At 36.5% G+C, this 23734-nt stretch overlaps 1 protein-coding gene across 42 annotated transcripts in view; it reads right to left on the reverse strand.

The window, feature by feature from the left end:
* Nucleotides 1-340: 340 nt before the first annotated feature.
* CAPRIN2 (caprin family member 2) overlaps nucleotides 341-23734 on the reverse strand; it is a 45548-nt gene continuing 22154 nt past the window's right edge. For 4 of the 42 annotated variants that reach the window (XM_055280222.2, XM_063640351.1, XM_063640346.1 and 1 more), the window contains exons 7-18: nucleotides 22014-22181; nucleotides 20912-20955; nucleotides 19334-20011; nucleotides 16701-16823; nucleotides 15135-15216; nucleotides 14014-14069; nucleotides 9858-10004; nucleotides 7281-7449; nucleotides 5729-5911; nucleotides 4567-4667; nucleotides 2353-2416; nucleotides 341-1257 (exon numbers count right to left, since the gene is read on the reverse strand). In XM_055280222.2, the coding sequence (XP_055136197.1) occupies nucleotides 689-1257; nucleotides 2353-2416; nucleotides 4567-4667; nucleotides 5729-5911; nucleotides 7281-7449; nucleotides 9858-10004; nucleotides 14014-14069; nucleotides 15135-15216; nucleotides 16701-16823; nucleotides 19334-20011; nucleotides 20912-20955; nucleotides 22014-22181 (2384 nt within the window). In that variant the 3' untranslated portion in view covers nucleotides 341-688. Of the gene's footprint in view, nucleotides 1302-2352; nucleotides 2417-4566; nucleotides 4671-5728; nucleotides 5915-7280; nucleotides 7450-9857; nucleotides 10005-11577; nucleotides 11683-14013; nucleotides 14070-15134; nucleotides 15217-16700; nucleotides 16824-19333; nucleotides 20012-20911; nucleotides 20956-22013; nucleotides 22182-23734 lie in introns of all 42 variants that reach the window. The other 38 variants (XM_055280215.2, XM_055280213.2, XM_063640337.1 and 35 more) reach the window with 16 other exon arrangements.

Raw genomic sequence — 23734 nt, forward strand, 5'->3', positions numbered from 1 at the left:
CAGTAGTATTGCCTGTGTATCTCCTATTGTATATTACTACACATATAGTAGCTACCCAAAGATAGCTAACTTAAGGAAGCCCATGCCCTACTGCAAAATAGAATAGCTTCAAGAAGAAGGCACGATTTGGCCCATGGAAAACAGATCAAATGTTTTGATGAATGGCATGTATAATATCAGAGAAAAGTAACCCTAGAAGGAACTGTTACATATGTCTTATTTTAAAATAATAGCATGAGCCCATGAAGAAATAACCATTCAAGAGTTATCAGTGATGACTATTAAAAAGCAGATATTTTACCTCTCAACTAAATGTTTAATTAAATAGGAACACTGAAGGTGCATGTAACTTTTTTATTGAGGCACAACAAGGCATTGTAACTTGCCTGGACTTGAGGCAGTCAGTTTAGTAAGCTGAACGTTAATACAGTTAAGGATTAAGTGCAAACAATATACATTCACAGCTTGACTAGCGAGGCTACATCACAATTTATAAAGTGCCAGATTAGTGCTAATTGTCATTCAGCTTGATTTTTCCCCTTAGGAAGGAAAACAAAAAAGTAAGGACCTCCTCCTTCCTCTAGGAACAAAAACATTTTCCTAAACCAGTCATGAGAGCAAAGACTACTTTTCCTTCAATCCCACTAATTAGAACACCATCCTTTTATTGTCAATACTGTACTGACTTTCAATCTTGATAAAGAAGATAGCCTGAAAACGTAGAATATTTCCAGCTACTTCCATAAATTGCTCCCCTGTGCAGACGTAACCATATCTGGTCTCCCTGGAAGAGCTGAAGAATTGCATGATTGCTAGCAGTTTCATGGTCTGGAGCACCATCATTGGCATAGGCTGATACCAAGACCTCTTCGTTCTTCATGAGGTTGACATACAGTGGCACATTCACTGCCAGCTTTAGCATGTGAAAAATGAAAACATAAGTGCCATTCACTGGGCAATTAAATCTACCAAGCTGAAGATCAAAAGTTTCTCCTAAGTTGTTCAGAAGGAGATCAAACACAATAGGTTGGTCTAAAGTTCCAGGGGCCAGATTAGAGGTTCTGGCTGCTGAGAAGGCAACTCGCATCTGCTGAGGCAGGGGGTAGACGTGTACTGGCAGTATGGTGGCTGCTGGATTTGTCACTGGCACATCCACAGGGGTCATGCTACGGGAGTCTCCTTGTCCAGAGTCACCACTGTTAAAGGTTTCGTTGTCTCTTTCTGGGCTGCTCACCTGAGAAGAATCACTCCACCCTGCTGTTTTATTAGCAACAGTGAGTTTCTCATAATGAAGCAGTTAGCTTTGAACACAATATTTAACATTAGTTGGCTACTGAAATAGACAAAGATACATTTTATAGTAAATTCCAAAACAAAAGCAATATATAGCTAGATTACACTTTTCTAGATTTTTCTGGCAATAGGTTTTTACAATACTCTTCTAAAGCCGGAAAGGTCCAAGATAATCTTGTCTAATTGATCCTTTTTTAAGATTAAGAAAATGTGGCCCCCAAAAGGCTAGATAACTTAGCAAAGTCTAAAACTCAGGTCTGAATACTTTTTACTTCATCTTCCTCCCATAATTCTTAATTTCTCAGAGATCATTCTACAAATCAGCTACTGTAGAAAGTCTCAAGAAAATGGAGACTACATAAAAGAACCAATTTTTAGAACTACTAGCCACTAGCCATTCAGAGATACATTGATATGGAACTAAGGCCCATGATGAATGCTTGGTTTTTTTTATTTCCAAGTCATACACTTTTAATGTTTTAAGTGCCATACAAAAACACTGCTCAGACTAAGGCAAAGGCAAACTGAATACTATTTTTTCAGAAGGAAAAGACTGCTTTCCTGTGACAAAGTTACTCTTCAATGATTTTTTTTCTCCCTTATACAAACTTTTAATAGTTCCTCCATACTTTAAAGTGTTATAACTATGCTGGTTTTGTCTCAAGTCACAGTGTCTTAATTTTTGCTTATTCGAATCTATTAATGCAGTGACACGACAGTAAGTAGAAGCACCCATTATTACAAAAACCACCATCCTGAATCATCACATGAAAAATATTTGAAATCAGCATAGTGAATATGTAAGGTTAAACATGCTCTACTATCAATCAGATTTTTAAAAAACACCCACCCTTTTAATTCAATTTGCAATTGGTTTCCACAGCCTATATAGTGGTCTAATATCTCCCTTAGTACTTTAGTACTACATTCAAGCAAACTGAAAACCTCAACAAGATAAATGCTAAAAAGCAACGTGCTTTGGAAGGAACTTGGTAGAGGATGCAGAAAGAGCTAGAGACATGTTTTGGGTAAGAAAACTATTCAGCTAATTCCCCTTACCTCTCGAATTTGCTCGTGGACCGCCAGATGTCCCTCCTCGCTTATAACATTGCTGGAAATTATCCTAAAGTGAACATATAATATTTACCTTGGCATTAAAAATGCAGGACTATAATTGGTTATTACACAGGACTACTGGCTGGCAAATAAGATTAGTCCCCTTAGTTCTTTACCTGGCCTTCCCCAGCAACCAAAGAGGCTCAGGTGTTTCCAAACACTAAGAAAAACAAAGCAAGGGCAACAGTGGCATTACTTGCTTCATCTGTTTATTAACCTGACCAATCAGATCTGTTAATACCTGAAAAACAATAAAGCACTTGGAGAATACTATGTAAAAGATACAATGCTAGGTAATGAGAGAAATTTTTTAATGTGGCATGGTCCTTTGTCCCTCATCTCAGTATAAAAGGACATCATAAAGCAAGAACGCAGATTTTTCTCAACCTTGCTCTATTTATACACCAAACTGGGAAGACTAATACCAACTATGTTGGGGTTTTGGAATTTTTTTAAGAAATTGATAAAAAATCATATTGTATAAATATATTTATTGCCTAGAAATATAATCCAATATATTAAGAAAAAATGTTCCAGGGGCAGTACTTCAAACAAACTCAAGTATGAAGGAAGCCAAACTTCATACAACCCATGAAAAGAATAATTAGTGGTGTAATTATTATATGCAATAAAAATTGAAAAGGACAAGAAGGTACACAATAAAAATAATAAAGCCTCTTACTCCATACTCCCAGTCGCCCCTTTGCAATAGCAACTAGCATTATCAATTTCTTGTTCCTCAGGAAAAATGTAAAAGAGCACACAAAATACTGTAATAGTGGTATTAAGAAGAGACAGTTCTTTTACCTAAGTCTGTATTAATCAGCATCCTCCCCTCACATACATTCCCTGAGGATCACGTAATAACATCTAATATTTGCATGGGCTGATAAACACACCTGGCTCTGTAATGCTAAGCACTTGGGTGCTTTAGTTCATTTAATTCTCAGAATATCTCATGGAGAAAACCTCACTACCCCTCAGTGTTAGATGAAAAACTAACAGATGAGGAACTAGAGCTCAAAAAGTTTCACTAACATATCCGAGGTCACATGGCAAGAGAAGGGATAAATGAGGGGTCAAACCCAAGGCATTTAGATTCCAAGGTGTTCTCCACTCTTTTTTTTTTTTTGAGACATAGTCTCACTCTTCTTGTCCAGGGTGGAATGCAATGGCGCTATCTCTGCTCACTGCAACCTCCACCTCCCAGGTTCAAGCTATTCTCCTGCCTCAGCCTCCTGAGTAGCTGGGATTGCAGGCGTGTGCCACCACATCTGGCTAATTTTGATTTTTAGTAGAGATGGGGTTTCACCATGTTGGTCAGGCTGGTGTCGAACTCCTGACCTCAAGTGATCCACCTGCCTCAGCCTCCCAAAGTGCTGGGATTACAGGTGTGAGTCACCACGCCCAGCCTTTACCCTTTTCAATACTGCCTCTGTGTGGATATCCATCCTACCCCATGTAACTGTAAGTTCTTCAAGGACAGGTATTTTATATATTACCAACAGAACTCAGTATGGTACCATACACATACTCAAAGGCTTGTAAAACTTCAAAACTGAATATGCTGATGTATTATAGATTCAAATCCTTAAGTTCCCAAGGTTTAGTTAAAGTGGAATTTCTAACATACTCTTATGAGTCTTTTATCATATGTAGTAAAGAAAATATGCTGGGTTCTTCAAATAAGTACAAACAACAACAAAAAACTTACGAAAAAGGGCTTTGCTACATTTGCTATTTAGGCAAGTTAAGCTGAAGGCAATGTAATAAAGTTAAAATCATGGGCTCTGGAGTAAGAAAGTCACGTTCTAATCTTAGTTTACCATTTCCTTGATGAGTGACCTTAGATAAGTTATCTAACCTCTGAACCCATTTCTCCTGTCAGGTGGAAGAGCAAATGAGTTAATGCAAACAACATGATTAATAATGTCCTTAACACCTTCTAAGTTCCACATAACAAGCAATTATCATTTATCTTTCCTGGGTAATTGGAAAAAGCTTCCAACTCAACTCTTCTCCATAGGACTTACAAGTAGTTTTAAAACTAAGAGTGCACTTTTAGAAAACAAATTATGACTCTGCGATATACTTCAATCACCACCTTAACATCAACAACTGTAGCACTATTCAACGATGACAACTATTCTTACTTACCCTTTGGGAATAAGGTGCTCCAGAATACTCTCTAGCTTGGAACTGCAGCTGGCTATAATTTCCATTGGAAATTGAAGGGAGTCCTCTATAAGTATCAAAACCTAATAAATAAACAAACTTACATAAGATTATGAACAAAACCATATTAAACTTTTAAACAGTCTAATCCTATATTGCTTTAAAAGTTAAATTGATTATATAATGCTATCATCAGACTTATGCCCTCTTTAAGCAAACTCTACTAATATTGCTTCCACAGTAAAACATATATGTACACAACATTGCTGTCTTCAAATAAGCCAGGTTTATAAATTTACTACTGCTAAAATGCAGGGTGGGGTTGGGAAAGGGTGGTGGTAGGGCAGTTAGGTACTTAGGGCCTCTGTCTAGGGTTGTTTTGTTGTTGTTTGCTTTTTTAAAGGCAGTGCCTTGCTCTGTTACTCAGGCTGGAGCATAGTAGTGAGATCACAGCTCACTGTAACCTCAAACTCTTGGACTCAAGCATTCTTCCCAGTTCAGCCTCCCAAGTAGCTGGGACTACAGGTGCACATCACCATGCCCAACTAATATTTTTTAATTCTTTGTAGAGGCAGGGTCTCCCTATGTTGCCCAGGCTGGTCGCAAACTCCTGGCCTCAATGATCCTCCTACCTTGGCATCCCAAAGAAATGGGATGACAGGCATCAGCCATTGCACCCAGCCTGTCTAGAGTATTTTTGTTAATAGTAAGTAGTGACTAGGATACTTGGAACCATAACAAAAGTTTAAGAGAATATCACTATTATAGTCTCAAATTCTATATTCTTCTTTGTGACATAATCTAACAAATAACTAGAAAATGGGCATTTTGTAAATATGATACACTTTTAGCAATGTCAACAAAAGAAAAACATTACTCAAATATGAAAATTCATCCTTTGTAAAACAATATAGTGAAACTTTCCACTTCAGTGAGTCACAAAATCAATCTGCTTTTCATACAGAAAATTAGTTCCTCTGTTACGGAGAATAGGTATATTAAAAATACTTTATTATCCACAAACAGGAAATTCTCTACTACATTGTAAATGACAAAAGGGAAGAAGGTTAGGTAAAAATGGTTTGAGTCAAGTAAACACACAGACAAAATAATTCAGTATAATTAAATTTTATTCAGGGCATACCTTTATAACCACCAGGGGACCGATAGGAATTGGTTATTAATCTCCCACCACGAGTACATCCTCTAACAGATCCCCGGCTATTGACAAATGGCTGAGTAGGTCTGGGAAATACATTCGTCTGTGCTGGGTAAAAGGCAAGGCTACCATTGCTTACTTGAATAGTTCCATCAGGATGATAATTTGCTGCTTAAGAAAAACGGTTTTAGAGTCCAAGAGTTAAATGCTAATAGTCTTTATACTTAGAAGCCAATATATATCAAAATCATTAATACAATTTGCTCCCTTTAAAAATGAGATGTATATTCATATATATAATTCATCTATATGACTCATACATAATTCATATATACAATGGAATATTATTCAGCCTAAAAAAGGAAGAAAATTTTGACCCATGCTACAACACGAATGAACCCTTAAGACATGCCAAGTAAAACAAGCCAGTTTCAAAAGCACAAATATCGTATACCACTTATATGAGGTACCTAGAGCAGTCATTTTCAGAATCAGAAAGTAGAATGGTGGTTGCCAGGGGCTGGGGGGAGAGGAGGAGGAGGAGTTAGTATTAAATGATTACAAAGTTTCAGTTGGGGAAAGATGAAAAGTTCTGGAGGCGGACAGTGGTAATAATTACACAACAGTTTGGTTGTACTTAATGCCACAGAACTATATAGTTAAAAATGATTAAAATGGTAATTTTTATGTTATGTATATTTTACGACAATTTTTAAAAAGCAGGCTAAATACTCCAGATGAGGGAGTAAAAGAAAATGGATTCTAATTAATACTGTATCTGAGAAGGCACAAGACAAAAATATCCCTTACGTAAGTCACTTGCCCTGTCTTTCAACAGTAGAGGGGAGAACAGAATCAGGTCATCTGTGCCTAGGTCCCAGAATTTATATTACTACCTCTTCATCACTTGATTAGCCAAGCACTCAGAAAGCTCAATTCATTTGCTCCGACTTCAGTTAAAAAACTCAATAGGGATCTGAAATACCAATACAAAAAATCTACAGGTGCTTCTTAAATTTAAATTAAGAAATGAGTACAAAGTTACCTATTCTTTCATGATTTAGAACAGCATGAAAGATCAAAATAGCCTCTCATTTCTAAGCAAACAGTACAATGAGCATACTAAGTCATATCTTCACAGTCTTCAATCTTTTATTATAAGATAAAAGAGAAAAGGACAGATAACCATTTTTGTTAAAAGGATTAACAGAATGGTTTCAAAACCTTCATACAAGCAGCCCACCTACCTCAATCACTGTCTGTGGTAATCAAAGCAAATAGATTTAAAAATACAAACCTACTTCAAGGTTAAATCAGTCATCTAAGTTCTATCTCTACAAAAATTAAAATTAATAGGTAAACTTAAAGTACGGGAAAGGGCATTAGGTTTTCCTCAACACTGGAGGAACATGTGAAGAAATAATGCTTACTAGTCAGGAAAATACTTCTAAAGTGTCACTACAGACTTGCTAGACTTGCTTTCCATTCAATTGGCTGTCCCTCTAAGTCTTCCAAATATCATATGCAAAGATCTTACCAGTCTCTTGAGAATGGACAGTTTGTTCTACATGTATAGATGGCAGTTGGCACTGGGGTGGTGTTTGTGTACTTGCTGTGGTAAAACTTTGATTGTAGCCAGGTGAATAAGGGGCTTCTTTTATTTCTTGTTCTTTTCGTGGAGGCAGAGGTGCATTAACGTTAAATACCTTAAAAGACAAGGACACACTGAGTCATTTGGGAAGTTTCAAAGAAAATGCTTAAGGGTGGTATCCAGCAAAATTGTACATTCAAAAACTTCTATTTTGCAGGCAAAGGACTTGAATAGACATCTCTCCAAAGAAGATAAATGGCAAATAAGCACATGAAAACATGCTCATCATCATTAGTCATTAGGGACATGTAAATCCAAACCATAATGCCATAAAATTTTATACCCATTAGCAGGGCAATTATCAAAAAGACAGAAAATAAGTGTTGGCAAGGATGCAGAGGAACTGGAACCCTCATGCATTGCCGGTGGGAATGCAAAATGGTGCAGTCACCCTGTGGAAAACAGTATGCTGCCTTCTCAAAAAGTACAGAATTAACATATGATCCACTAATTTCATTTCTAGGTATATACCCAAAATAATTGAAAGCAGGACTCAAACAGATATTTATACACCCATGTTCATAGCAGCATTATTCAGAATAGCCAAAAGGTACAAACAACTCAACTTCCCAACAGATGAATGGATAAGCGAAATGAAGTACATACATAAAATGGATTATTCAGCCATACAAAAATGAAATTCCAATACACTGTATAACGTGAATGAACTTTGAAAACATTATGCAAAGTGCAATAAGCCAGATACAAAAGGAAAAATGTTGTAGGATACCACTTATATGAGGTAGAATAGGTAAATTCATAGAAGCAAAGTAGAATAGAGGTTAGCAGAGCTGTGGAGGGGGTTACAAATAGGAAGTTATTGTTTAATGGGTACTGAGTTTCTGTTTGGAATAATGACAGTTCTGAAAGTAGTGATGATGATTGCACAATATGAATGTACTTAATGCCACTGAACTGTATACTTTAAAAAGGTTAAAATGGTAAATTCTGTGTTACATACATTTTACCACAGTAAAAAACAACAAAAAAACACTCCTACTTGATTCCTGACAGGATTTACACCTAAGAGCAAAAGTTAATCTTCCTGCTATTATGCTATCATAATAATGCTTACTGACAATAAAAGCTATACAAGGGAAAGGGGTCTTTTTTCAAAAACTAAAGATGAATGAAATATTTTACCATTTACTGAATCTTTACCGTGTGGCAAGCAATGATCTGTCCTTCTATGACTCTCTAGCTCCCTGATTCTGCTCCATTTTTCCTTGTATCACACAGCACCTGATACACAGGTATTTGTCTCCCTAGCCCTCCTACCTCCATACTAAAATGTTAAGTTTCCTGAGCATACTTTTCTTTTTTTCACTGCTACAACCTCAGTGATTAAGAACAGTGCCTGGTTTTGTAACTATTCTTTAATCAATAAATGAGTAAGAACCAATGTGTACTGGGTAGGATTCAAACAGGCAGAGAAAACAGATTGGCATGAGCAAAAGGTACTGTGACAAGAATATATAAGGCAAGCTCAGGGGACTAGTGTGATAGGTTATACCACACTTGAAAAGGTACTGAGTGTCAGAGAACTAAGTTTCATTCTGTAATGGAACACTGCTTGCTTTTAATTAGACAAAAGAAAAGGTAAAACCAATGTGGCTATACTGTGCAGGATGAACTGACAGGAAAAGTGTGAAAGCAAGGAAACTATTCTATCTAGAAATAAGATATTCTAAGTGATAAGGTGAGTGAATTCAGCTGTCTGGACTCACCAGCCGATCTCCCGGGGTGGTGCCTGCTTTCCATGCTACTCCACTGGCCCCACTACCACCATCACTCCAAAGTGCTTGGAGTGGGACACTAAGCACCAATAGGAAGGGTACTTATCGGCTAAGGCTTTTTTCCCCCCCAGAGAACTGTTTTATACTAGTCTGTGTTTACAAAATAAACATACCAAACTACCTGTAATATTATTTAAAAAAAAAAAAAAAAGCCTTAACTACAATGTGTAGAAAAATATGTAATTCAAAACACCACACAAATCTGAACAAATCTCCAAAAACCATCTTGAGATCAGGATAAAATAAAATGTAAGTTTCAGCAATGACAGAACACCCAAGTATGTGTCTGGTATTTCAGGTTACTGATGTTAGGGAATAACACTAGTAATGATATTAGTAATGGTTAGTATTATTAAGCTGTTGCTAGAAATTCTGTTTCTCACCCACACATTTTGTTTGTTTAATATGGGTCCTCAGCTTTGCCTGCTACTAATTCTAAAAGAAGGAATAATGCTCTGATAAAACACCCATTTAAAATTCTAGAGGCTGTGGATTTCCTACTCTTCTGCCACAAACAGTATTGCCACTGGCCAAATATAATTCTACCAACCCAAATAAATTTTACAAAAGGCAAACTTTTCACATAGTATCCAATAATTATGTAAGAGAAACAATGGCTTTTAACAGGAATAATGAACTGCAATCATCATTCATGTTTCATACTCACTGTCTGCATGGCTTGAAAGGGTGCTGTGTTAATGGTTACTGAACTACTACTTGCTGGAGGTGACTGGAAGCCCTGTTCAGAGCCCTTTGCCATGGGAGGATTTGGAGAGGCTAGTGAAGACGGTTGCTTGCCTGGGGGAACTGCTGCCTGGGGAGGAGAAATGCAGCATCAGCCAATCACCTGCCATATAACAAGCAGTTAACTTACTCTAAAACCCAAACTGGCATAAGTCAGCAAGTTCTTTAGGATGACATTTGGACACAGGAATGCAAAAGAATAGCTTTTGCTTACAATTTCAAATCTCAGTTGCTGAGGATGCATACCAGTATTTGCTTTGCACAGCTTGCTGACTAAGTGAAAGAGTCTTACCAATAATCAGTCTAACAGACGAGGGGCTGAACTTTTTATGTGCACCTAGTCCTTTTCAAACCCTGAAATGGTAACTTCCACTGAAGAACCTAACATTATTCAAAATTTATACGTCAGAATTGGATTTAAGAAAAAACTTGGGTTAGTTGTTTAGTGTTAATTTTTCTCTATTTTAAAGACTTATTAGTAGGTTTCTAAGTCAGCTACCTAAAACAGAAAACAACTCTGATCCAATTTAAGTAATCCTTACCTAAGGAAGCCACAAGTTCTTGACATAACAGATTATAAATCCAAAGGCTTAAAAAAAATACCAAAAACCAATCTCAACTAGATTGTGAAGCAGACAGCTGTGAGTTACTTGGTAACAATCACTTCTTCCTCTTCTTAAAATGAGGAATGAGATAATTTAAATTCAGATCAAGTCAGCACCATAAAAACTAAGAATTATCTATATTTTCTTATATTCTATAATGAATACATATTCTTGTATGATAGTTAACAAAAAATACCTGATGGTTGCTAAATTACCCCTCAAAATTCATCCTACTATGTTCATCTCAAGGATTTACTCAAACTTAGTAAAAACTATAACTTAGAATTGAAAGCACAAACTTAATACTGTTAAAATGCTTTTTTTTTTTTTTTTTTTGAGATAGAGTATCACTTTGTCACCCAGGCTGAAAGGCAGTGGCACAATCTCTGCAACCTCCACCTCCTGGGTTCAAGCGATTCTCTGGCCTCAGCCTCCTGAGTACCTGGAACTAGAGGCATGCGCCACCGCACCCAGCTAATTTTTGTATTTTTAGTAGAGATGGGGCTTCACCATGTTGGCCAGGCTGGTCTTGAACTCCTGACCTCAAGTGATCCACCTGCCTCGGCCTCCCAAAGTGCTGGGATTGCAGGCGTGAGCCACTGCACCTGACCCAAAATATTTTTGACAAAGTTAGCCAAAACAAGATTGTAACTCATTCCAACTCAGTAAGTGCTAATATTAATAATATAAAGTTATTGAGCTTTCAGTTATACAAATAAGAGACTTTTCTCCTAAAAGTCCTTCAGTATAAATATAGTGAGAAACTTGACTTAATGCTACCTACACTTTTCATTTTTTTAGATTAAAAATGGATATTTATTGCACTAGATAAGGCAATACCATATTAAATCTATTTATATGGCAAAGCTACAATAAAGTTACCTGCATAAGTTCCAAGATCACAATATCTATAGAAAGCAATACATTAATAAAGTATAAATGTTACATCATTCAACTAATCATGCCTGTAATTCATAAGATAAACTGGTTCTGCTATTCTTTAAGACACAAAAGAAATTAAGACAATTGGTCTTTTACCTCAGGAGTCTCTGAGGTCATAAACTCTGTTTCAGATCCAGAAGAAGCCTGATCAGTAGTAACCAGGCAAGCATTTGAGCTACAAGTAACTGGAGAAGAAGTAGCCTAGACACAGGAAAATACAAAATATTGTAAAAGGCACATTTTGTTCACTTTATATTTCTTGGGCCCTGGCCTTCCTAATATGTTACTCTTACTGAACACGCACATGTGTCAAGCACTCTGCTAAACACTTTATACATGTTAATATATTTAATCCTAACAGTAATCTGTGAGGTAGGTACTATTGTCATTTTATTGACAATTAAGCAGTGGCAAAGAAAGGTTAAGACATTTGCCCAAGATCATACTACAATTAAGTGGTAGAGCTGAGATTCAAACTCAAGCAGCCTGCTACACTGCCTTTCCGGGCCTGGTCACCAAAACTACACATCTCATCCCATGTTCACTGATTCTTGGCCCCGTAGTAGATAGCATTCACGGGAAGGTGAGCTCTGGGTACATTTAACACTGTAGGCACAGCTCTGCCAGAGATCATAGTAACTGTGCTTTCATGCTAAGTGCTATCAGCATCCTAAAGAGGCAGGCTGAAATATAAATAGGAAGAATAAGCTCTACATAAATCAGAATGGCACCAAAAATTCTAGTGAAAAATCAAAGCTCATAGCATATGTAAAATAAAAATTGGGAGAAAGCACATTAGGAAAAAAAGTTGTGACAACTGTAATCAACAGAAAATGAAAAGAGTGGTTGGGAAAGAATTCTATCGCACAGCAGGTATTCAAATACAGCAGAGAGACACCCATAAAAATCGGGCAATAGCAAGATCTAAAGTGTCAGTGAATCCACTCCTTTTAGATAAGTGCTTCTATGTGGTTCTCAGAAGCCCAAGTAATAAAATAGGTGAACTGGAAACTAATGAAGGGTTATAAAACAGATAAATTATGTTTCAGTGACCTTCTTGAAGGAGGCATTATGATATGTTGCTTTTTAGGAAGGAGACTGGGGATTGAGTTTTAAGATCTTATGGAAAAAAATATTTGAAATCCTTTAGAACATTTTGTATTACCCAAGTAAATAGGCATAACCTAGATCTGGCCAAAATATTAGAACCATTATAAGATTAAAGTGTTTCTAAAACTAGGTCTTTCTTCTGGCTCTGTCATTAAAGTAATGAGACAAGCGTCCAAGAAAAGAAGAATTGGCTGTTGTGGGGAAATAACTAACTCTGTTGCTAAGGGAAGATTCGCAGATGCTAAGTTAAGGCATCTTAGGCCACTCGATAGTTAATCTTAAAATGGCTTCGATTTCAGTTAAAAGGTTCATTTAATAACAAAGACATTTACATTAGTATTTATTTAGAAGTGATGGCAGTTCCTGCTTCCAAATTAGTGCTTTTTAAGTAGACCAGTTGGAGGTGGGTTATTGGTGAATAAACATGATATTTGAAACCAATGTTCCAAAAAATGGGTATGAAGATTCATTCAGGAAGCTTTTAAAAATATAGGCAACACCCTAGAAAATTCTGCTCCAACAGGTCTAAGGTCTTATCTAGAAATGTATACTTTATTAAAGTGACCAGGGGCTTCCGATGCAGCCATCCCACAGCCTCCACCAGAGAACTACTAAACTAGACCAGTGCTTTTCAAAAAATTTAACCTGTCAATTGAAAGCCTTATGCAGAACCCTAAACGGCTAGAACAGAAAATGTAACTGCTTTAGTAAAAGCAGTGAGTGAATTGGAGGAAAGTAGGAAAAACCCCAATATGCCCTGCTCAACAAATATGGTTTGAAAATTAAGGCTGAGTACAGTGGCTCACACCTGTAATCCCAGCACTTTGGGAGGCTGAGGCGGGTGGATCACGAAGTCAGGAGTTCAAGACCAGCCTGGCCAAGATGGTGAAACCCTGTCTCTACTAAAAATACAAAAAAATTAGGCAGGTGTGGTGGCGGGCGCCTGTAATCCCAGCTACTCGGGAGGCTGAGACAGAGAACTGCTTGAACCCGTGAGGCAGACATTGCAGTGAGCCGAGATCATGCTACTGCACTCCAGCCTGGGTGACAGAGCAAGACTCTGTCTCAATAAAACAACAACAACAAAAATTAATTTCTTTCTTCAGACACTTTACTACATTAATAAACTAAATCACTTAAGTAGCTCAAGAGAACATAATATTCTTAGACAAGGTACCCTCTGATTTCTTCAGGCTTGCTTTCTCTTTACTAAAGTCAGGAAATCTGTATTATATGTTTTCAGCACAGTCATCAGAGAATCATTTTAGGACAAGTTGTATTTAATCTACAAAAGTAGATATGCTTAGAACACTTTTAATAATTTCATTAGGTACATAAGAATCAGTAAGTCTGATTATTCTTTCCAAAGCAAGAGCTTCTTTCTTGAGTAGCAAAGAATAAAAGATTAATTTGGAAAGTTACCTGTAACGGCTCTTGAAGAAAATCACTTTGACTGGACAGATTTTGTTCTTTAGATGCTGCAAGGTGTAAAATAAACAGTAATTACTGAGGGAAGACAAAAGCTTACGCATATCAACTAGGAGGAAACTAAAGTTTACACTTCACAAAAAAGGCATTAGCTGGAAGGACTAGGTCTCAAGTTCATCATGCACTTTCTATTAGAGTTTTAAAAAGAGAGAACTGTAGAAGAATAGAAAATACTAGTTCCATCGGTGACACAGAGTGATGCCTTAAGGTTAAATGGGCAAAAGTAGCATTTCAAGACTTCCAAAAGAAAAGAACTAAGACATTTAAAAATAACTGATAATAGTGACCCGGGAAGGTAAGAAGACCCGGGCTACCATGCATACTAATTAACTGATAAACTTAAGTTTCACAAATTTCAAAGTCAATCTTATCTGGATCATCTGTTCAGTTTTTTTCTGATTATATATATTAACATACTTTTCAATTATATAGTTTGTTTTGTTTCTTCTTGTTAATATCCATCACTTTTATTAATTACTCTCTATTTACTTTAACTTCACCCAGGAATTGCTACACCAATCTTCAAGCTGGTGTATACTGCTCACTAAAGCTGGACTAGCTTTATGTCACTCCTCTCTGGAGAGAAACAAATGTGGGGCAAAAAGCCTAAGCTTTGAAGCATTGGACCAGATTCGAATGCAGGCTCTTTTGTTAGTTACCGTGCTAATCGCTGTTCTACACTTCATTGTGGTAATCACATCTGCAGTTAAGACCCAAAAGCCTCAACACTAGATTTAGAGTCCAAAGGAGTCAATCAAGTTCTAGTCAGAATTCACTCCAACAACAACATAAATTACAAAAACATCTATTGAGTATTTCCATTCACCCATCCAGAGCCTTTCTCCAAAAAATGAAAACAAGTCAGTTAAGTACACTAATGTCCTAATGGTAATTTACCCACATATAACTACTGCTAACAGATGGATACAGTTAGAATAAATTAATACACCAACATATTAGGACATCTAAAATAAAATCATTTGAAAAGACAACAACAACAACAAACAGCTGTTAGCTCAAGACGTTTGCTCCAAGTCTTTAGAATGATTACACACCTACGGGGCTACCTGGAGTAGCTGAAGGCGGTTGTGACGTTGGAATTGCACTTGAAGGTTTGTCAAAGTCCAGAACAGACTCCTAAAGATACGATTTTAAATAAAGAGTAGAAACAGAGATCACTCATTTAAAAGCTATTACCATTAAATTATTCATGATGCTGCCTATAGTCTATTAGCTACACATATCTAGCTAAAGCTATAGGTATCTAGCTAATCACTATCTCAAGATGCCAAAACTAGTCTCCATAGAAAAAGAAATTAAGAATTAAAAATAAAATCTAAAGTAACTGCCATAACTTAAGGCTGTGTAGAGTGCTAAAACCACAAGAATAGGCCATGCGCAGTGGCTCACACCTGTAACCCCAGCACTCTGGGAGGCTGAGGTAGAAGGATCGCTTGAGCTCAGGAGTTCGAGACCAGCATGGGCAAAAAAGCGAGACCTTGTTGCTACTAAAAATTTTAGCTAGGCATGGTGGTATGTGCCTGCAGTCCCAGATGCTCAGGAGGCTGAGACAAGAGAATCGCTTGAGCCCAGGAGTTCGAGGCTACAGTGAGCTTTGACCACACCACTGCACCCCAGCCTCAGCCAGCAGCGTGAGACCCTGTCTTTAAACAAAACAAAACAAAAAGCCTACAATACTAAATCTAAGGCCTAAGTCAGAAAAGAAACTCTTGACCTTACTAAGGTCCTAAACATAGCCATCAATCCTAGTCTAATCAGAACCCCTATTTTTATTACACCCAACCAAAGAGCATCTATTTATCTCAATCATTTACTAGCTCATGCTGTTAAAACACTTTCATGATGAGAAATCACTCCCTTCTATCTGCCTATCTCAGTTCTTCCAGAAAAGTTTCCAGTATTTTGCATACTTAAGCTACACATTTGCAGGGAGCATTTTAGTTCTTACATCTTCAACTAATCTGATGGTATAGGCAATTCCTACATTTTGCAAGTAAGTGTTGGAGGTTAAATAAACAGCTGGTAAGTAACAGAATTTAAACCCAGGCCAATATTCCAGGCTCAGGATCTTTTACTAAACAAAAATACTTATTTGACTACTTTAGCCCTCAGTAATCTCATACCATTCTCAAATTCTGTGTCTGTATCTCACAACTTAAACATATTGTATAACACAATTTATCATTTAACTATTGATTTAACATAAATTTACAATCTTCTACAGCTGGAATATAAATTCCTTGAAGGCAATGAATGTCTTATTTTCTGTATCTGTACTATAATGGTATCTAACAATACCAGGCACAGAGAGTACTGATCATCTATAGCAGTAATGATACTTGAGCAAGTTAAGCTTTTCACATGCTTAATTCATTTTTTTTTGTTCTAACAAACTTAGGAAGTAGGAACAATAATCCTCATTTTTCAAATAAAGAAACTGAGGCAGAATCAAGTAATTTGCCTGAACTCCAGGCTAGGAGAGCTAGGAGGCAGCAGAGCCAGGACTTGACAGAATAATCTATGCTCTTAATAATTTCACTGTAATGTTTCCAATCAGAACCCCCATGAATATCATTTAAGATTTTGTAAATGACTCATACTTGCATAAAGTTACAAGTTCCTTGAATCTGAGTCATCAGATCCTGCAGTTTTTCTTTCCTCAATACTGGATCCTTCGGAAGGGTAGAGGAAGATCCTACAGGCTGATGCATAGGCTTAGGCACCTACAAGATAAACCCATAATGTGTAAGAGTGAAATTCAAATTCAAGAGCCTAACTAGGAAACAGCTTATCACTACATCTTAGAGGAAAAGAAAAAACAGCAATGTTCATTTATCACAGGTAAAGAATTTTCTCATAAATACCTTTTCTAAATAAGCAAACTTTAAACAGATTTTTCCCCTTCACAATTTTCATGGAACTCTTTCTAAAACACAAAATATTCCTCTTAAAGGGAAGATCCAGCAGAACTTCCTTGTTAAGAGTGTTTTCATTATGGACATGAGTTACCATATGTCCTCTAGGATAAGATGCCACTGACAATGAGACATACCAATGATTTTTTTTCCAGGGCAAAAATTACTACTACCACATTAAATGTACATCCCATTTTTAAGATGTATCTGATTTCAGAAATCAAAATGTAAATACATATGTAAGTACATACATACACACACCCTAAAATTGAGGGGGATACACTATATTTTGTTATAAAGTAAGTACACTCTTGGGAGCTGATATTCATCCTAAATTGCTTAAAATTGCTGCACATCTTGAATTAGACCAATTTACAGTTACTTTTTATAGCTGTCAACATGCCAGTCTCCACTAGCTCCTCTTCTCCACCTTCTAAATCTCAAAGAAGACACACAGCTAAGCTTGTCAAAGGTACCAGATAAAATAAGAGTTAAGAGACCAGAAGTGAATACATATGGGACTCTTTTAGGAGGAAGGTATGAACATTAGTGATTAATTTCATGTTATCTAGTCTTTTGGCTTTGAACTCTATTCTGCACTTGACTGTACTTAGTCAATATTCTAGACAGCTCAGATTCCAAGAATGACAGAAAAATACTATATTACACATAGAAGTATACTCTCCTCTCAGTAACTGAAAAACCCTACAACTTCAATATAATGCTATCTGTGCCACAAAAGCAAATTAAATACTTTTTGACGTTTCCAAATATGTAACCCTGATTTTAAATGCAATTCATCAAATAGCATGATAATATTCTGGTATGATAAAGGTTCTGCATTGCTACACCTACTGGAATTTTAAACCAGGTTTTGAAAAGCAGCTTTCAGATATAAATTGGGTTTTTAAATATGTTTTTCAAAATAGTTATATTACAGTTACTGTTGTATGATATTTGGTTAATAAAGCTGACAATCTTCTGTAGGGTCAGGAAGAAGCTAAAATTAGTATTAGCAACTTGGAAAGAGAGAGAAAGGAGAGCAAAATAGCCAAATAACTCTAAAATTTTGTTCCCATACAACACAATTAAGCCAAGGGTAATTTACTTATAAAATGCAATGCTTTGCTTTCCCCAAGCAAAATGTTTTTCACATTAGATTAGAGGGCCAATGGTTTATCAGAAAGCCTTTAGCTAAAATGGCACAAACGTGCAAGGAAGACTACTCCATAGAGATAGAGAACACTGGAAGCACAAGTTCACATATCTCAGCAAATGAGGTGGTAACAAGTTTGCATTATAAATAGTAGGCAACCCTAACATAGCACTGTACCCAAGAATTATTCAATGTAAGTGTTATCTACCTGAAATAGGTTATTTATCCTTAAAGAATGTGGCCTCATATTTTAACTGAATCTTGTACTCTAAAACCTAACTACAAAATATTTAATGCCAACAGTTTTCCTATCTTTGGAAAAATTCTCATTTTGAAATGGAAGTAGAGAACTAATTCAAATCCTTCCCCCAATACTGAAATATCTGCAACCACCATAAACCTTCTTCATAAAGACCTGAGCTAAACTGAGTGACCATAAATGAGTAGAAGAGAAGCAAGAGAATATAGAAAAATACAACTTGTCAGAAAAAGTTATTCGTATAGCAGGTAAATGACAACAAATGAAATACAGTATCTCCCATCCTGTGTCAAGCATTTACATTACTCACTTGTTCACATTATGGTCTTGGCTAAACTATTTACTATTTTCATATCATGTTATATTGTTAAAATCTGGCATTAAAACAACATTTTATAATTGCAGAAATTTCATCTCAGATTAGGCTCAGACAGACTAGATGAACTCCCAGTTTTCAAGGGAAAACAATAAATCTACCCACTAAAGAGGGTGAAATATTTTATACATTAACTTCACATGGGTTTTGAAGAGAACTAAGGCCAGGCACAATGGCTCACGCCTGTAATCTCAGCACTTTGGGAGGCCGAGGCGGGTGGATCATGAGATCAGGAGATCCAGGCCATCCTGGCTAACACGGTGAAACCCCGTCTCTACTAAAAATACAAAAAATTAGCCAGGCATGGTGGCATGCACCTGTAGTCCCAGCTACTCAGGAGGCTGAGGCAGGAGAATCGCTTGAATCCAGGAGGCGGAGGTTACAGTGAGCAGAGATCGTGCCACTGCACTCCAGCCTGGGTGACAGAGTGTTTCTCCATCTCAAAAAAAAGAGAACTAAAAAGTCATTACCACAACACCTTATTTATGCCTACACTGACAGAAGCAGAATGATACAGATCAACTCACATCTTTGGGTTCTGTGTTCAACTTCCTGGGCAGGAGCTGGTCATTTGGTATGAGGCTTGCTGTAGCTACTCCCCAGGACTTTGGAGAAATCTGTGACTGTGATGTTAAAGAGTGTTTTTGACTCTCAACGTTGTTTTCCCAGGATTTTGGAGTCTCTGGCTGTTTTGAATCCTGTTCTTCACACATGGGAGTGGTCCATGACTTGGTGGTGTTCTGTTCGCTCTGCACGGAAGGTGTCCAAGACTTTGGAGTTTGCTTCTTTGGATCTTGTTCTTTCTGCAGCTGAACTGGCCACAGCTTTGGTGTCTCCTGTTTCTTTTGTTCCTCTTGCACATACCCTGCTTTGGATTTAGGCGTTTCTTGCTTCCACTGGCTAGGAGATGGCTTGGATTTGGAGATCTCCTGCTTCTTCTGCTCTTCCGGCAGAGTAGACCTGAGTTTTGAGGTGTCTTGTTTCCTCTGTTCTAAAGAAACTGCAGCCTTGGATACCTCCTGGTGCTTACCAGAAGACTCCCAGGATTTAAAGGATTCCTGTTTCTTCTCTTGACCATCTGGTTCAGTAAGCATATCCCAACGTTTTGGGAGATTTGGTTTTCTAGCATAATCTGCTTCCCAAGGTTGCTCTTCGCCTTGTTTGTTTGAATAATCTACTTCTGTCATATAGCGTCTGTTAAGAAACTAGATAGAGAAACAATGCACTTAAGTCACAAAATTCACAGAAGACCTTGAAGGGAATATTCAACTCTATTAGTATTGCTATCTCCTTTGATCTAAGTTGTTGCACTAATATGAAATTTCTGTCCTTATTCTACTTGAAAAGACTTTCCTACTTTCCTACTTTTCTGTCCATTCCTTTTTCCTCAATTAACAGAAATACAGACTTCGATACTTCAAAAGTAGCAACTTCTGTGGGACTTGCCTAAGACTGGTAAGAATTGCTTGATTCGGATTCTTCTACCAAGGCTGTTCCGCCTTTGCCAGCCTTAGGACCCTTCTCCCCAGTTGACTCCCTCAAACATTAAAAGGCAGAAGATAGCTCAACTTTAAAGTTAAATTATGTAACCTTAAACCTGACATTTCCTAAGTTACCAGTGTTTTCTTTATTTCCTTTATACATTGATAACACTGTTTTTGAATCTCCCGTTCTTTTCAGCTTCCCATGAATTTCAATGTCACTTCAGAAAGAGAACAAATATCCCTTTCTGCTACCAATGTGAGTAAATTCTGGAGAGAGCAAAGTCTTGCGCATCTTAAAGTTCCTCTAACATAGGAGCCAAAAATAGATATCATTTGGGCAGTTAGTGTGGCAGGCCAAATTCTAAGTAATTTAGAATTTAGATCAACCTCTTTAATCCTCACAATAACCCCATGAAGTAGTCATTATCATTATCTCTATTTTATATAGGAGGATAACAGACACAGCTGGACCAGATTTCTTGCCCAAAGTCCCTAAGCTAGTAAACTGCAGAACCAGGGTTCAAGCTCGGGCAGTCTGGCTCCAGAGCCTTAGCTTCCAACCACAACCCTATGCAAAAGGCTGAAAAATCAACATCAGCAAATTGTCTTTCAGTATCTTACCTCTTGTGGTTGTATCTCTGGCTGGGCAAATTCCATTAGAGACTCTGGGATGATAAAAAGAATTTGAATAAATACTAGGTGAACTGTAAGTTTTTAGACAGATTACAACAATAATTCATTCTAGCAACATATTTCAGAAGACTCGTAACAGAAAAAGGGTAATACAATCAAGTATATTGATGGCAAGAGGAATTCTATTGCTTGTTAGTCCAAAGCATGTGGTCTGAGGCTAGTTCAAACTAGTAGCTCTCCTTATGTAAGACACTTTACAAAAGTCAAGTTTCAGTTTAAAACTGGTATCTGATTGAAAATAAGACTATTTCTTCTTATCAAAAAACACAGCTTTTTTCAAGTTAGCATTATAGCTCATGTCCCATGGGGTAAAAATTGGTCATCTCAGCTTGACATAGAGCCCTTAAAAACCTCTTACAAGCCAGTTTAAGGTTAGGAGGGGATAAGAGAGTGGAGATACTTAAGCACTGCACTTAGTATTAAGAACTAAAGGGAAATAAACATGGAAAATGGTTTGACTCTTGCTTATGGCTACCAGAACCCTGCCTGGACTACCTCCTTAGAAGAGATATTTCTTTAATAAATCCAGCTTCGGCAAACAAAAGCAGAAGTGCCATTTGCTCAAAATATTTCTTCCCCAGGCAAATGGTAATTTTAAAAGTATATTTTCTTTACTGACTTTAGAACTTTTTTCGCCTGAATCGGTATTTCCACCTTAGGTTAATTACATCCTCATTCTACTACAGTACTGGTTTCTACTATAACTTCCATTGTAAACAATTTTAAATAGAATTATCCTACTAGCCGTTTAACAGAGAAGTTTATTCAAATTCCATAAATGCCTCCTTTTAACCAATGTATTCTTTTGGGACAAAGTACAAACTAATATTTCAATAAGGTTCACTCAGTAAATCATGGTGATAAAGCCTAGAGATGTTTTATAAACCTAGGTTTATCCTGCGGTAAGTAAAGATTTCCATGCATGTAGAACCTAACAAATTAAAATAAGGCAATCACTGCACAATATGTGACTTATTTGGGGTAATAAAAAATGCAACCACTATAAGGATTTTCAGAGGTCACAACAAACCTGACTCTTTGACAGATTCAGTCTTCGATAATTGTGTTTTTTTCTCTGATTGTATTAGCATTTCTTCCTCCAGTGGTACTTCCTTTTCCTTGGCATTTTTGGGAACTGGGATACTTTCAAAATAGCCTGAGTTCAGCAATTTAGACAGTAGATCTTTCAAGTGTTTGTCTAAGAAAGAGTGATTAAGACTTAGTTGTCACATGACCTAACTGAAAATTACTGGGAATAGAAATCCTAATTTTATCCTAGTTGTAGTACATTGTTACAATAGTTTACATTGATGTACATAGTACATCGTTACAATAGTTTACAACAGTTTACATTTTCATGGTACTGACTGGAGAACTTGTCAGTACCATGAAAAGTAAATATGCAGTCCATCTTTATTTTATGCTGAATCAATATGAATTTTAATGAGATCAGAATCTCAAAAGTTCAGCAAGTCACTTAAGTTTCTCTGGACCTCCATTTCCACCATTTGAAAAATGACTAAAAATCAGAGACCCTAATCAAATATGTCACAAAAGCACACATCTATTCCCTGAGATGAGAAATAAGTCATTTTTCCTATCTGGTCCCAAGACATCACAACTAGCAACCATTCTATCTTCCCCAACTAATTACGGCTTTAGAGAAGTAAAAGTCAGTTCCTCAAAAAGACTGGGTTAGAAAATCCTATATTGGACAATCTCTATTAGATTACTAATATTATTAATCTATTTTAGAAAACCCTATCTTTTACAAACTCTGAAGTATTTTTAAACTACAAAATTCCATCATTAAGATTTTACTCGAGTTATGCTGTTTGTCATTCCTACCACCTGACCATTTGATGATCAAGAAAAACCTTAAAATGATGCTGAAGTCACTATACTACAAATAGGTCTAAAGTCATTTTATTTTAAAAATCCATTAAAAACATAATCCCAAACTAAGCAGAGTTTCCGTACTTCATCTGAGTCTATTATTCCCTTCACAGTACTATGACATAGATTTTGAGTCTATTATTCCTTTCATAGGAGTACTATGACAGATTTTGTCTTTTTTAAAAAAATCAGCTTTCAGATATAATTTACAGGCAAAATTCTCCTATCTTAACTGTACAGTTTTAATGGATATTTAGTTGTGTTACCACCAGAACCATGATATAGACGATTTTCATCAACCCAAAAAATTCCTTACTACCCCTTTTGCAATTAATCGTCCTCCCCTGACCCCCTGAAAACCAATAACCCACTATCATCCCATTATGTCTTTTCTAGAATTTCATATAAATGAAATCATACAATATGTACTCATTTTATGTCTGGCTTCTTTCACTCAGCATAATTATTTTGAGATTCATCCATGTTGTTACATGTATCAATAGTTCCGTCCCTTTTTTATTGGTGAGTAGATTCCACTGTATGGGTATACCACATTTTATCAATTTATCAGCTGAATAAAGCTAATATGAACATTCATGTACAAGTACTTATATGAACACGTCTTCATTTATCTTAGCTAGAAGACTAATTGCTTAGTGTTATAAGTGTATGCTTCATTTTATTAAAATACTGCCAAACTATTTTCTAAACTCATTTTGCATTCTAACCAAGAAATAAATTTTTAATTTTGATTTAAGCTTGAACAAACTTAGAAATCTTAAGATAGTAATAGACACTTCGATATTTTTTTAAAAAGGAAGCAATCACTGGTAACAAAAATATTTACTACCTTCT

Source organism: Symphalangus syndactylus, chromosome 5 (assembly GCF_028878055.3).
Source record: "Symphalangus syndactylus isolate Jambi chromosome 5, NHGRI_mSymSyn1-v2.1_pri, whole genome shotgun sequence".
NCBI classification, from domain to species: domain Eukaryota; kingdom Metazoa; phylum Chordata; class Mammalia; order Primates; family Hylobatidae; genus Symphalangus; species Symphalangus syndactylus.